The sequence below is a fragment of the Microcebus murinus genome, chromosome 4 (assembly GCF_040939455.1).
Source record: "Microcebus murinus isolate Inina chromosome 4, M.murinus_Inina_mat1.0, whole genome shotgun sequence".
Lineage (NCBI taxonomy): Eukaryota > Metazoa > Chordata > Mammalia > Primates > Cheirogaleidae > Microcebus > Microcebus murinus.
In genome coordinates, this window is record NC_134107.1 from 2,142,954 (window position 1) to 2,158,335 (window position 15,382).

At 59.2% G+C, this 15,382-nt stretch overlaps 1 protein-coding gene across 4 annotated transcripts in view; it reads left to right on the forward strand.

The window, feature by feature from the left end:
* Positions 1-15,382, forward strand: part of BRD4 (bromodomain containing 4) — an 87,271-nt gene that overhangs the window by 61,852 nt on the left and 10,037 nt on the right. For 3 of the 4 annotated variants that reach the window (XM_076001491.1, XM_076001490.1, XM_076001492.1), the window contains 4 exons: positions 4,321-4,530; positions 5,217-5,416; positions 5,867-6,162; positions 7,250-7,360. In XM_076001491.1, the coding sequence (XP_075857606.1) occupies positions 4,321-4,530; positions 5,217-5,416; positions 5,867-6,162; positions 7,250-7,360 (817 nt within the window). Of the gene's footprint in view, positions 1-4,320; positions 4,531-5,216; positions 5,417-5,866; positions 6,163-7,249; positions 7,361-12,043; positions 14,210-15,382 lie in introns of those variants that run through there. The other variant, XM_076001493.1, reaches the window with a different exon arrangement.

A 15,382-nucleotide genomic window follows, 5' to 3' on the forward strand; every position in this document is an offset into this window, starting at 1 on the left:
CCTCCGTAACAGAAGGGTGTCTTCCTAAACTTACTGCTCTGGGTACCGGGCTAGAGCAGACTGGGCCCTGCCCCCGGGGGGGGTGCCACTGCCCCCAGCCTGCTTTGCCTGCCCTAGGGCAGGTCGTCTCTTCACACCAGTGGGTGGGTGGGGGTGTCTCTGGCGACAGAGTCAGCGTGGAGCTGTTCCTGAGCAGGCTTCTCTCCTGGCGGGCAGTTGTGTTTATGGCATTTGGGGCTTGTTTTTCGTCTTTCTCTGTGAGCTCTTCTATATTGGCATGGCTTGGAGAGCTAGACTCTTCCTCACAGACAGGGAGGAACAAAGCCCCAGCCCTCATTCACCTCTTTAAGAGGTTTTGGGACCTGCTTAATTAGATCTCTTAATTAGGCTGTGCTCAAGTTGTAGGATTTATCTGGAAAGCTGCATGGAAAGTATCCACTCTATTTTCCTCTTCCAGCTTCTAAATTCCAAGCCTGGCAGCTATGGCCACAAAGATGACCGGGCGCCTCAGGGGTCAGGGTTTCCTCGGGAGACCAAGGGTTGCCTGGGCTGAAAAGTGTTGGCATAGCTGGTGGGCCTGGGGCTGCTGCTGGCACCCCTTTCACTCTCTGCTCTGTTGTGAACTAAAGAGTATTTAGGAAGTTGGGTGGTGATTGTGACCCATGTGACGACCAGAGTTTTTTGGTTTTGGGTTTTTTTGGTTTTTTTTTTTTTTTTTTTTTTTTTTTTTTTTTTTCTTTCTTTTTTTTTTTTTTTTTTTGAGACAGAGTCTCACTTTGTTGTCCAGGCTAGAGTGAGTGCCGTGGCGTCAGCCTAGCTCACAGCAACCTCAAACTCCTGGGCTCGAGTGATCCTTCTGCCTCAGCCTCCCGAGTAGCTGGGACTACAGGCATGCGCCACCATGCCCGGCTAATTTTTTTTATATATATATATCAGTTGGCCAATTAATTTCTTTCTGTTTATAGTAGAGACGGGGTCTCGCTCTTGCTCAGGCTGGTTTTGAACTCCTGACCTTGAGCAATCCGCCCGCCTCGGCCTCCCAAGAGCTAGGATTACAGGCGTGAGCCACAGCGCCCGGCCTTTTTTGGTTTTTTGAGACAGAGTCTCACTCTGTTGCCCAGGCTAGAGTGAGTGCCGTGGCGTCAGCCTAGTTCACAGCAACCTCAATCTCCTGGGCTCAAGCAATCCTCCTGCCTCAGCCTCCCGAGTAGCTGGGACTACAGGCATGCGCCACCACGCCCGGCTCATTTTTTCTCTATATATTAGTTGGCCAATTAATTTATTTCTATTTATAGTAGAGATGGGGTCTCGCTCTTGCTCAGGCTGGTTTCAAACTCCTGACCTTGAGCAATCTGCCTGCCTTGGCCTCCCAGAGTGCTAGGATTGGAGGCGTGAGCCACCACGCCTGGCCACGACTAGAGTTTTATTTCAAGAAAAACGTGGCAAATTCGAGGAGGTATATGATTGTTTTTACAGCAAAGAAAAGTAAACTGAAAAGTATGTTGGGATCTGTGTTAAATCCCAGAGGTGGGAAGCTTTTGAGGTCGCGGTGTATGTCGTGTCCTCCCCTCACAGCGGCGTCACCAGCACCTGAGCGTGTTCATTTCACTAATGGGGAGGCTTCCCCCACGGATCTGATGTAGCCCGGGGTGGGTGACCCTCCTCACCGTCCTAGCAAGAACAGATGCTTGTCTGAAGTCAGTGGGGTGTGCCGAGGCCACAAAGCACGTCGTGACCCCCAGAGGAGTGGGTTAGAGGTGACAGGGTGCTGGCCAGGCAGCTGGGCCCCTTTTCCCTCATGAGTTCTGGCTTTTGGGGTCCGCTGCTCCTCACCATCACCACCCTCCCTCGGGAGCTGTCTGCCTCAGTGCATCTTATTGGGCTTCGCTGTCCTCTAGCTGGCCCCATGGCCCCCCTGACCACGTTCTTGCCCCTGTGTCCTTTCCCTTCTTGGTGCCGTCCTCCCTGGTCTCTGCAGCAGCGTTTGTCTTCTGGCACTTGGTCTGGTGTCCACCTTTCGTGCTTAGGTTTCAGCACACCCTTTCCAGTTGCTGTTTCATTCTGACCCCGGCTGTCTCCACCTTAGCACCGAACACAGTTACCATTGTCCTCGCACTCGTGTGGCTTTCTGTTGCCTGTAGACTGAGCTCCTGGAGACGGGAGTTCATCATTCCTGTTGACCACAAAACTGGTGCTTGGGGCAGACATGTGACTGTTGGAGCCACCCAGCAAGGTTTTCCTGCAGCGGCCCTGGGCCCGCAGACACGAGTGTCCCGAAATACCCCTCTGTGGGCTAGAGCAGGGTTCTCACATCCTACAGACAGGAGGGTGATGGGCTCATACAGCTGGACACCAGCAGCCCCAGCCCCACCTGACGCTGGCTTCTCATCCCACTGGCATCTTGTCTTGTACTCTATGCTGTTTGGTTTGGGGGCCTTAGGAAGGCCAAGGCCACGAACACCTAGGGAACAGGAGGCCTCAGAGCAAGTGCCACCTGCCCCAACTCCCCATTTCCACAGCAGCCACAGCCTGGGAGGAGTGCCTTGCCTCATAGCAAGGGCAGCGATGTCTCCAGGCTGGGCGGGGGACTGGGGGGACCAAGTCTGGGACAGACACAGTGGCCTGAAGCAGCTCCCCCTTGATAAAGGGCCTTCCCTCTGACGGGGGAAGGAGAGGTGGTCACCTACCTTCATGGTGTCCTGTCACTCTGAGGCACATTCGCTTCTCTAACCCACTGACCCTTGGAGTCATTCGGGGCCCTGAGCCTACCCACGCCCACGGCCCTGCGGGTCGGGAGGGGCACTGCTCTCTCGGCACGTGGCCAGGTGCCACAGCACTGGGATCTTGCCTGCTTGCCCCAACTGGGGGCCTCCCCCCTGGTGGGAAGCCGCTGCCTTTCCGTGCCTGGGCCCCTCTCCCTGACGGCAGGGTGATAGTGTCTAGTCGTCCCCTCCCATGTGTCTCCCTCCTCCCCTCAGACCTGCTCAAGGATTTATTTCTGAAGAGATGAGAACGTTACTGCCCTTCCAGTACCTGGTCAGCAAAACCGCTTAACAGAACGCAGGCAGGCGCCCTGCTGGGAGGAGGACGCCACACGCCGGGTGGTCTGGGGACGGGGGCAGCACCGCAGCTGTGTGGGACGCCTGCCGCGGGGGGGAGGGGGGGCACCCTCCCCTGCTGCTGGGACAGGAACCTCGGGCTCAGTCTGCTGGGCCATCAGGAAGGGCTCTGGGGCTGCTCTGTCAGGTGCGCCCAGGGCCGAACGAAACAGCAGTCTTGGCTCTTGACCCCACGTGCTGCTCTCTGAAGTGTCGACGCACACTTGGCGGAAGAGCCCTTTCGTTTCGTCAGTTGCCCCGTTGATCAGTTTATTCCAGGCTTTGAGCAGGTCCCAGAATTCTGCTGGGAAGCCGGCCCTGTCCTCTTGGGTCATCACTGGCTTGATCACAGAGCCCCCAGGGAAGGGCAGGACTTGCCAGCTGGTGGGCAATGCATAGCCAGGCCCCGTGTGTGCAGATAGGGCTGCTGTCACTGAGCTCGGCGACCCCACATGGTTCCGTTCGATTCCTGGGTGTTAGAGTGGAAGGGTCTCGGTCTCCTGGAGTGAGCGCCCGTGGCCTCTGCTTAGATTGCTTGCACCGCACAAGGCGGCGCCCTCCCTTAGCCTGTCTTCAGCGCCCCCACGCCTGCTGCCCTTGCCCTGCACGCCCCAGAGACACTTGAGCCAGCAGCTCAGCACTGCTTGGGGAGGCTGACTCAGGCACGTGCCCAGTGCTGCGGGGCCTGGCCCCTGAGTAGTTGTATGCTCTGTGCCACCTACGCTCCTACCTTGGGGCCTTTTCACATGCTATTCCCTCTGCCTGGAAGGCCCTCTAAAACCAGAGAGCCTGCCCGCTGCCGCTGCCTGGGAGTCACGGACCTGGCAGGGGCCTTAAGGGACTCTTTTCTGGGGATGCCCTTGGCCCGCCATCTGTTGGCCACCCCCAGAGTGACATCTTCAGTGGCTAGTGCCTTCTGTGGCCTGGGTCACATGTGCTTACACGGGCTGTGTTCCCCAGGAGGTGAGCGTCCAGCCACCTCAGGACCACCTTGCTCTTCAAAGTGAGAGTTGAGAGAAGAGTATTAAAAGAGCCGTTAGAGGGCCTCAGCCAGCCCCTTGACCGCGTGTTAGTGGCAGTGGGGGGGTTACCGTGCTGGAAGCCCTCTTGGCCCTCTGATCGCCTCCTGTTGAGCTGGCCCCAGTGGCTGGTGCGGCCAGGTGATGCTGGGTCACGGCCTGGGCACGCAGCAGCCCTCACGGGCATGACTTTCCCTTCCCAGGATGTGTTCGAAATGCGCTTTGCCAAGATGCCCGACGAGCCTGAGGAGCCAGTGGTGGCTGTGTCCTCCCCGGCGGTGCCCCCTCCCACCAAGGTTGTGGCCCCACCCTCCTCCAGCGACAGCAGCAGCGACAGCTCCTCGGACAGCGACAGTTCCACAGACGACTCCGAGGAGGAGCGAGCCCAGCGGCTGGCAGAGCTCCAGGAGCAGGTGAGGGCACCCGCGGCTCCGTTCCCGGCCCCTGGAGTCCGTGACCAGGGCGGTCTCCCCAGAGCATGCCGAGGGGTGTTCTTGGCTCTGAGGTCCCACAGATGCAGAATTTTGGCTGATCACCTCGTGGCCTCTTCCCCTCGGCTAGGTCAAGTGCATGTTGATCCTACACATGTGTGCACTGTATGTGTCGAGGTTGGGGGTGCTCAGCTGTTTGATGGGTAGAGGTGAGACTTCTGGATCCTTCCAACGTCTGGAAGGAGGAGGTCGAGCTAGGATGTCTGTCTCTCCTGGGCCTGCCTGGTGGTTTCTCTCCCTGCAAGCCAGTCATGAAGCTGTTAGTGCCCAGTGTGCCTGTATGTTTTGCCCAGCCTCTTAGGGACCCTCCTCCTGGGACCAGGGTGGCCATGGGGCTTAGCGTCTGTTGGCTTGAGCAGCTCCTCTGGCACGGAGCACACCAGCAATCCTTGGGGTTCAGGCGCTAGATAGGCGCGGGCACTTGGGGAATCTGGTTACCACGGTGGGTCCCAGAGCCGAGGGCCAGCCCTCCCTCTGCCTCCCCCATGCCCACACCCTGACTCCCCGGGGCTTCACGCCATCCCCTGTGGCTGAGAGCAGGCGCCTGGGCCCGTGTGTTGGGAAGGAGGGCTCAGCCCCGGTGTGTGTCTCGCCTGTCTGGTCTGCAGCTCAAGGCCGTGCACGAGCAGCTCGCAGCCCTCTCGCAGCCCCAGCAGAACAAACCAAAGAAAAAGGAGAAAGACAAGAAGGAAAAGAAAAAAGAAAAGCACAAAAAGAAAGAGGAAGTGGAAGAGAATAAGAAAAGCAAAGCCAAGGAACTTCCCCCAAAAAAGACAAAGAAAAATAACAACAGCAACAGCAATGCGAGGTCTGTGCCCCCGAGTTTGCCCTGGGTGGGGACCCTTCTTCCAGGGGCTGCTTTGAGGCCATTCAGGCCCTCTGGCCCATCCTGCCCACGTGGTAGAGGCTGGCCCTCTGCAGCATCAGCTAGCACAGTGGGGGCTGGCTGCGCCCAGGTGTGGGACGCAGCTCCGCGTGGTCTGTGGGGTGAGCCTTTGGGGCTCAGCGCTTTGGTGGAGGAGGGTAGCGCGGTACAGATGCAGGCTCGGGGCCCCAGCACAGCCACCTCCAGCAGCCCCTGGGTCCTGGTTTGCTTTCACTCTCCACTGGGTGCTCCCAGGGGTTGAGTTGCCCTTGTCCCATTGGCTGTGAAGGCCGGCCGGTGGGCTGTGGGAAGCCCGCCACTCACATAGAGGAATGAGTGCCCGGCTTCCTCAGGGGACACACTCTTGACAGTGTCTGCATCGTCCCTTCGTAGCAAGAAGGAGCCGGCGCCCACGAAGAACAAGCCGCCTCCCGCGTACGAGTCGGAGGAGGAGGACAAGTGCAAGCCCATGTCGTACGAGGAGAAGCGGCAGCTCAGCCTGGACATCAACAAGCTCCCCGGCGAGAAGCTGGGCCGCGTGGTGCACATCATCCAGTCTCGGGAGCCCTCACTCAAGAACTCCAACCCCGACGAGATCGAGATTGATTTTGAGACCCTGAAGCCGTCCACGCTGCGGGAGCTGGAGCGCTATGTCACCTCCTGTTTGCGGAAGAAAAGGAAACCCCAAGGTGCACTTGGGCCCTGTGGGCTTTGGGGTCCTTGCCACGGGCACCCTCAGTTAACTGCCCCTTCCTCATTCAGCACTTTACCTCGGCAGGCTTTTGTTCTGATTATAAAATCTGTGTCTTTGGCATAGAAACCTCTGGAAGGTCACACCCAGCCCTGGGCTATCAAGTGCCTTTCCAGGCCTCTCTGGCTGGAGGCTGTCTGAATCCACCCAAAGCTCGGTGTCTTGACCCTTGTTTTAAGCAGCAGCTGCTTTCATCCCACCTGACTGGTGCTGAGTCTGCCCTGAACACCACCTCCTGCCTCTGTGGGGCATGGTCTGCAGCACGTGGCCATGGGAAAGGCGTGTCTGCCGTGCCTTAGGGGCCTGTGTGCTGATGCGGTGTCTTAGGACTGAGCCAGCTTCTGTTCTTCTCTAGCAAGGACGACTTGGCGTGGCACCCTTTCTGGGGACACTCTTCCAAGCATCTCTTGCATGTTATGTATGCCCCACCTTGGCTCACAGCTTTCCTCTTGGGACTCTGGGACTTAGGATCTGTGTCAGGGTATTGCACAGGGCCCTTGATCCCAGCTCAGACTGGCTTCTGGGATCCTTGGGCCTCTCCCTGGGGTGTAGCCCATGGTGTGACATTCAGGCACAGGACAGCCATGCCAGGAGAGCCCTGGGGCTCTCTCCTTGCCCTGCTCTGTGTCTGGGTGTCCTGTTCCCTTTGAGTCCTCTTCAGTCCCTCCCAGAAAAGCAACTGAGAAAACCCAAGCCCAGCAGAAATTGTTAGGAAATTACTCCTTGCCTGGTCTCTGGATCCTTGATAAACCTCCCAAAGGATATTCTAAGAGGTTGGAGGGGCTTTGAGTTTCCAACAAAAGCCGAGTCTTTGGCAAGTGTGCAGCAGGCTACCAGTGGGAACCAAGGGGCCACTCAGGTCCTGGGACGATGGCAGCTGGTGGTTAGGAGCAGCCCTTGCCAGCTCACGGGGCACAGGCTTCCCACTGGTCCTTCCTCCCAGTGGGTGGGGTGTGCTTGTGGCTACAGCACCCTTTCCTGGATCAGGGCCCTGCCTGACGCGCTTCCTGTTGCTTGGATTGCAGCTGAGAAGGTCGAGGTGATTGCTGGCTCCTCTAAGATGAAGGGCTTCTCGTCCTCAGAGTCGGAGAGCTCCAGTGAGTCCAGCTCCTCTGACAGCGAAGACTCCGAAACAGGTTAGGTGACTCGTGTCTTAAGCATCTTGTCGAATTCCACGCACCCGTGCCTGGCACCAGCCCAGTCCTGTGTCCTTGCTGCTAAAGAGCCAGAGACGGCGGTCATGAGAACTTGCTGGGCCCCTCTACCTGTCCATCTGCCGTGTTAACTTCTCCCAGGGTGGCGGGACGCCATGTGCCCCATGCAGCAGTGTCCGATCCCTCCACGTGGGCCTCACACTGTGCCCACTCAGGCCTGGATCGGGGGCATGAGTGGCCAAGGACGTTGGCACTGCAGAGCCCAGGGTGGGGGTGGGGTCCAGATGGTGCCATTGATTTTGGTGTGACCCCACCCAGCCTTCTGCCTCAGAGGAAACTTTGCCACCCTGCCTTCCCTGGGTCACCGTCATGCAGCGCAGCTATTCCAGGGGAGGAGCTTTACTGGGCTGTGGCGGGTGTGGAGCCACCTGCAACCGGCAGGTGGCACAGCCGGGGCTCTGAACGCTGCCTGCTTGGCCCCAAGAGCGTGAACACTGCTGTTGGCTGCTCCCGACTTTGCTTTAACTCTGCACGCACCTGGACACGTGTGTCCCGCACTTCTAACAGCCCCTTCTCTCTGTGGGCCCGCACGCCTGCCCCCTGGCGTCTCCTCAGAGCCCACCTTCTGAGCAGCAGCCTCATCCCTCAGAGTAGGAGGTGGGAGCAGGTGGCAGAGCTGGGGCGGTGGGGAGTAGCTGCTTTCCTCCAGATGTGCACTTCCCTCGGTATTCTCAGGATCTCAGGAGCATTGGGACCGGCGTGGAGGGGAGGATGGGGAGGAGCCACAGCACCCAGGAGCCCTGGCGCCCAGTGCGCGTGCGAGGCGGAGCGGACAGTCTGTGTCTAGGGTTTGCAGGCAGCCGCTAAGCAGGTGCAGCTCCGTCAGCTGAGCCGGTGTGCTGCTGCCCACCGAGAGCCAGCCCTGGGGTCGAGGATGCGCTCCCCTGGCAGGCGGGGGCGTGCAGATCCACAGCAGGACATGTGTGCTTGGGTGGCAAACATTCCTCGTGTGCTCTTCCATGGACCTTATCCCGCCTCCGGAATTTTATTTTAACTGGCAATAAGTGCTAAATAACCCCCACGTAACTAGCGCATGTAAATAACACTCTGATCGTGCCAAGGAAGGTTCAGGATCTCTCACAGCAGCTGGGAAGAGCCACCTTGCTCCGAGGTGCATGTGCCATAGGACAGGTGGGGACAGGTGCCTCTGGGCCTTGGACAGCCGAGTGCCTTCTGCTTCCGGAGTGAGTGCGGGGTCTCACCAGAGTGAGTGCTGAGGTTGAGGGATTCTCCGGGACTCCAGATGCCCTGGACTACCTCAGTTTTGATGAGCCCAAAGGAGTATCTCTAGAATGAACGTGTGCAGAAAATGCCCTGGGTGGCTCGCTGGGCCAGTGGCGCTCGCTCACCGACCTTGCCCTTTCCTGTCTCTCTAACCCACCCACGTTGCTTTCTGCTCATCGCCCAGCAGGGGGCGCTGCAACCCTTGGCTTCCCAGGAGGGGTTCCTGCTCTCAGCGGGGTGAATAATGGCCAGTATTCTTGGGTCCAATTAGCATTCCTGGTAGCCAGTGACTTTCCCTTTCAGCCAGGCCTCAGGATTTTTGCACCTCCTGCGTTTTCTAGCAGACTGCTGCTACCAGGGGCTTCGCACCCTTTCCATCTAAGGATCCTAGTGACCAAAATAAAACCTCAAAAGCTGAAATTGGCTGTGAGGGGACTACTTTGGTTCTGGCAGGGCACCTTAGGGTGCTGTGGTTGTGGCCTTTGTCCCTGGCCCCCACGTCCCTCTCCCGGGTTCTTCTGCTTTAGGTGGGAATACTCCTGGCTCCCTGAGTGAGTGCCCTGCAACCCCTCCCGCCGCCGCCGCCTGCTGTGGGGGTGGCTGTGACAGCATTTCCAGCAGCTCTGTGCTGCTGCTGAGATTTTTTTGTTTTTTCATCCCCCACCCACCCCCCCAAAGAAAGTGGGAAGATTGTGCAACAAGTAATCTGAGAGTCCTGGGAACAGCTGTTCTGGCGGGAAGGAGGACAAGATTTACAGTCTTGGAGCCCGCTTGCAGCCGCCGGCTCCCAGGCTCCCGGCTCTGGCAGTTCATCCCTGGCCGCGCTGGGCTGCCCGAGCTCTGGCCTCTCCCTCTTCTCTCCCTCTTGGTGGGCTCCCTGCCCACCTGGGGTTTGCCTGACTCCCTTTTGTCTTCGCCTTCCTGGCCGGCAGGGCAGCCGCCAAACAGGAGCTTTTCCTTCTGCGTGCACTGGCCAGCTGTGTCTGGGCCGCGGGCCCTTCTGCCCTCAGGAGGGGCCGCTGCGTGGGCTTTGCGCCCCCAGTCCCAGAGCGCGCCCCCGCGCCCCACACTGGCTCCCTGGCAGGGGCTAGGGGCAGCTGCTCTCCTGGTTCCAGGACGCCAGGCAGCCCCAGTGTTGTGGCCAGTTACACCTGCTCTGCCTTGGGGTAGTAGGGCAGGATGGCGGTGGGTATTGAAGGTGTTTCTCTTTGGTCTTTTGGGGCGTAATTGTTTTGCCCTCCTTGTTCTTGTGTTTCCATTTGGATTGGAGCCGAAATTCCTGAAAGGCCCTATTTTTGTCACTTATACTAAGGGTCAGTTCTGCTAACATGGCCCTGAGACATGAATCACCAAAAGAAACCGAACAGATTCACTAGATTGGGACGGGGGTGCTACACGGACCCCTCTTCTGGCAGCTGTCCATAGACAAGGATGCTGTGGGCTGGCGGGGTGTGGGGCTGGTCCTCTGGGCCAGGCTGCAGTTCAGGGAGGCGGTACCCAGACAGATGGGAGGGTCCAGGACAGGAAGCTGTTTTCCTAGCTTTGTCCCAGGCCCCCCTGTGTTCCCCTGCCTCCTGCCCCAGCAGCGTGCAGTGTCAGGGGCCAGCCCTGCCATTTTCTCTGAACCCAGCTGTTACTAGTAGGGCTGTGGTCTTCATTGAGCTGCAGTGCCAGCTCTGAAGCCTGGTGCTGCCTGAGGGAGGGTTCAGTATTGGGGCAGGTGGAGGTGGGGCACAAATGCCACCCTCCCCCCACCCCAGGGCATCTGTAGACCAGGGCTGGGTAGGCTGAAGGAGGTGTAGGCATGGTTCTCCCCTTCCCACTGCTTCCCAGTGGGCTGTGGGCAGAGCTGAAGCTTTGCTGTCACCAGCGTTGGGGGGGTGAGTCTGCCTGGATGTGGGGCGGGATGGTGCTGAGACTCTTCCCTCCAGCTTGCACTCCTCCCGTTGGTGTCTGGCTCTTCCTAAATGCCATCCACAGGTCTCTGTGGGCAGGGGTGGCCCCACAGCTTGTGTCCTTCTCAGGAGAACCCCCTACCCCCAGATCCCTGGGCTGGACCAGTGCCAGGAGGTACGGGAGGCCCTCTCTGGCTTTGGCTTGGTGGTGTAGTTGCAGCAGGAGCACAGCCAGCTATTTTAGTCTCCTGGTTTCCTTTTCCCAGGATCGGAGCGAGTGGGTGTTTCTTAATAGCTCCAGGGGAAAAAGGAATGCTTGATGTTTTGGAAAGATTTGAGCCGGGAGGCCATGGTTATTCTTACTGCACAGCCAGCCCCGACTTCCCGACCCCCGGGGTCTTTGAGGAGCTCATTCCCAGTCACATCTCGGAGCCTGCTGCTTGCCTGTTCCAAGAGCATGGCACTTGCCCTGGGGAGAAGGGGTCAGGCCCCTGGAGTGGGTGGGAGTGGAAGGAGACCTGGAAGGCGGGGCCGTAGCCAGTGTGTCCGCTCAGCCAGGTGGCATCCCACACACGCCCTCTAGGGGTGCAGCTGGAGGGTTCTAGGGCTTCACGGGCGTGTGAGGGGGCGAGACTTGTGGAATGTGGCCGGGAGCGAGAGGCCACTGGTGGGCGGGTTTTTCCCATGCGCACACTTGGGGGCCAGGGATGGTGTGTCGGCTGCATCCGTGACTCCGGCAGAGGCATCCGCTCTGCTGCGTGGGTGGGAACAAGCCCAGCGCCCCTCCCTGGTCCAGGAAGCCATGCTGGATGCCCTGGAAAAGAAAAGAAAAAGGACAAGAGTTTTCTTCCTTGACCTGTTTCTGTTTCCTCTTGCTTTCCTCAACAACACATGCCGCTGGTTCCTCTCTTCGTAGCTTGTGCTTGGGGTTGGGGGCCTAGAGGAACGCAGAGGCAGGGCTGTCGGCTCTTGCCCTCTCAGCTGGAGGTCTGCACTCGGGACCCTCCGGCACCTCCTTCCTCGGAGACCGAGAGAGGCAGTACAGTAGACACGGCCCCCAGGGAGGTCAGCTCGGAGCCAGTGGACGCCGGCTGGGCTCGCCGCACCTGGCTGCTGCGACAGGCAAGACGCCTCTCAGATTAACAAGGAGCAGCGGTGGCAGTGCCGGCGTGTGCTCGTGGAGGGCACACGTGGGCCTCGTTAGGGAGAGCAGTGCTGTCTGGCAGCGTGAACGGTCTCGGGGCGGTTTTGGAGATGTCCACCCGTGCTGGATCTGTGGCCTTGCTCAGGGGGGAAGGTGGGTCTGTCCCCGCCGAGGCTGGCCAGGCAGGGGGTGGGGCTCCTGGTCTCCAGCGCCGTTCTCATGCCCTGTCAGCCACGGGGGCACAGGAGGCTGGCTCGGTCTGCAGCTCTTCTGTTCTTGTGACTTTGAACGGTACATTCCACACCATTTCTCTCACACTGGTTTCTCTCTCCCTCTACGTAGGTCCTGCCTAATCATTGGACACGGACTCTTAATAAAACGGTCTTCAGTTCCAGATTCCTTCCCAGCAAGCTATAGCTTAAGTCCATTTTCTTCCGTGAAAGGGACAGGACTCCATCAAGTTATGGAATTCCTCAGAGCCCTGGGCCTCTCCCCAGGGTGCATTAGTCATGTCCAGCAGCACACGCCTAGTCCCGCCCTTGGGAAGGCTGCCTGCCTGGCCAGCCTCCCTGCGTAAAGACTGCCTGGCTGTCCTGCCCAGCCGCCCTGGTCACCTGGGGTTCTCTGGGTGGGTGACATCTCCTGGAGGGTGATGACAATCCCCCCACACATGTATACATGTGGTGCTGTTCATGTGCAAAGCCCGATCCCAAGTGTGTTCTCTCTCTTCGTCCCCTCCCTCTTTTTCTGGGACTCTGGGCCCTAACTGCTTCCCTCCCGGACCGCGCAGTGACATTAGCCCAGGAGAGCTCTCGTTCAGTGTGGGGAAGAACACTCTGGCCTCTAGAGCTGTTCCATGAGGAGTGCGTGCTTTGGCAGTGAGGCCAGTGGGCCTCGAAGGCTCGGTGGGGCTGTCCCCACGGTGTGCCTTCTGTCTGGTGTCCTGTGAGGCTTGAGCCTCGGCTGACCCACAGCCTCCTGAAGTCCTTCCTCTCCGTTGTTCCTGTGCATTTCCAAAAGCTTAAGCTACCTGGAAGGCATTTTCCCCATTTCTTTGTTGTCTTCTCAGTCACGTAGGGGAAGTGCCTCCTAGGCAGCTGCCGGTCCCTCCCAGGTGGCTGGAGGCCTCTGCTCCGTCAAGCAGTGTGAGGGCCCTTAGGCCGTCATCGTGACCCCGGGCAGGGGCAGGGTCTGGGCCAGTGGATAAGAGGGCGTCGCAGGCCCCTGCTGTGCAGTGCACGTCTCTGAGGGGCATGACCACTGTGGACATCCTCCCAGGATGGTGACAGCCCCTGGGGCCGGGGCAGGCGAGGTTGGCCACATCATCCGAGCCCTCCCACAGGCACTGAATAGGCTTTTTGCTCTAAAAATAAATATCGGCCCTTTTTTGGTCACAAATCCAGCATCTCAGCAGAAAACTGCCTGCTTAAAAAGTCCCCTAAGGAACTGCATCTGCATTTTGGGGGCTTTTTTTTTTTTTTCTTAACTGTAGTTTTTGTGTACTTCCTAAAGGCCTGTCCGTCCTCTGGAGCTGGAAGCAGGCCGGGGAGGTGCTCTCGCCATCGCAGGCCTCAGGCGCTGGCTCCCCGCCTGCCTGGGGACGCCCCGGCAGCTCTTCCCAGCTGCTTGGGCCCTTGGGCTCAGGCCGCCGTAACTGCCCTGCACCTGCCCTGGCCGTAGGGTCTAGCCTCAGCCTCCCAGAGCCCCGCAGGCTGCTCAGGAGTCCCCGGGCCGCTCCTGATCCTCTCTGGGCGTCCAGCTTCCAGTCAAGCTCCATTTGCCAAACAGACTATTTTGAGCTGCCCTTTGGCCTGCGCCTGAATGTGTTCCCAGTGCAGCTTGGCCTGGCTGGGACGGGAGCAGGCGGGGAGCCTTCGTGCCCAGAGATTCCCACAGGACAGTTGGGAAGCCTCTGGCATTGTCTTTCTGGGAAGATTCGGCTGTCTTGGACCAAACGACAGCTTGGATTCCCACAGTGTCGGGTGGTGTGCTGCCCCCGCCTCCACCCACCCCCACCCCCCGCGCATGCGGGTCAGGACCACAGGCTTTCCAGGGGTCCTGCCCTTCTTGCCCATCGGGCTCCCATCTGGCAGAGAACACCCAGGGCCCATAGAACTTGAAAGCTCTTTAGACTTACACTGTCACCTGTGCTTGGTGCCCCAGAAACAGCCAGAGAGGACAGTGCCCACTCACTTCTCCGTGTTGGCAGCCTCCCGTGTGTGTGGGCAGCAGCGGGAGGTGCCTGCTGGGGGCGGGGAGGGGGAGCCAGTCAGCGCCGGTGAGGCCTCCGTTCCTCCGCCCTCACCCTGTGCCCTGTCCTCCATCCTGTCTCCTTTGCCGGAGTGGGGCCGGGGGAGGGGGTTGTTGGGGAGGGAGAAATCAGTGTTTTAATCAGATTTTACAAAAACATTTTATTTCTTTGTACAATTACCATCCTATGTAAAGATGAAATTTGTGTTGAGTTGAAGATTGTCATGGAATAAAGATCACACCATACTTGAGGCCATCTTCATGTAACCCTTTCCAGAGAGTTTTGTGTGGGGGGTGTCTTGGGGCTGGTCTGTCGTGAAGCTGTGCACTTCCCGTCTTGTCTTCTTACTGGTGACTCTGACACGAAGCTTGGGCCGCGCGAGCCAGACAGGGCTGCCCTCAAACCGGCACCTTAGCCCCTGCCACCAGCCCCTCAGTCACCTCCTGCAGGTGCCCTGTGCCTCCTGCCTTCTCTCCCCACTCCGGGCCTGCACCGCCCAGGTGCCCCAGCATTTCCGAGGGGCCCTGGAGACGAGCCCTGGGATACTCCCTGTGACCTATCCAAGGCAGCCAGGACACACTGCCTGGAACCCCCAGAGGCCCCACACTGAACTTTGCCCCCATGCCTTCTCCTGCGGCCTCTCCTCACGGCCTGCACGCAGACAGGGAGGGGTCAGAGCAACCACCGCTCTTTTATCGTGGGAAAAAACAAGGCTTCCTCCGAGGCCATGAGACGCTGACCCTGGTGTCCACCCTTCCCCTCCCCCCAAACCTTCTCCTCGTGACTTAGTGGCATCTGGGCACATCTCTGAGGCTTCTCCTGGTCACTCTTCACATAGTGGCTCTGCTGCTTCCCCTAACTTCCCTCCCCTGTCCCCAGGTCCCCTCAAAGGCATGCCCAGCATGCAAGCAGCTGCCCCAGCCATCCTGGGATAGGAGCCTGTCCTAGAGGAGCCCCTCGCTCAGTGACCTCAGCTGCTGTGAGGCATCAGGGCTCTGTGGACTGCGCCTGCCCCGGCGTGCAGGGCCCTGGTCCTGGGGCCTCTGCAGCCAGCCCTGACCCTGCATCTTTGCCCAAACTGTCCCCTTCTGCACATCTCCCCCACGAGAGCACCCCTCACCACATTTCCCACTCCCCCAAGGAGTCCAGAGCCCTGTATCCTGGCATCCAGGTTGGGGTTGGGCCCCCGGGTCCCAGGCGTTCCCAGTTGCTGCCCTTTGCCATGTGTACGAGGACGTGTGTCTGTAGCTGCTGGGGTCTGTGTCCGTGTCTTGTCTCGTGCATGGAGTGCTGAGCTCTCGCAGGGCACGAGCTTCCTTCTCATCCCCTTTGGCGGCCCACTGCATCCCGGGAGCCGTGGACTCACGGAAGCTTAGCATGGCCCTTCATGAAGCAGATCCAAGCAGAAGTAGCCTTGGTTTGGGCAAAGC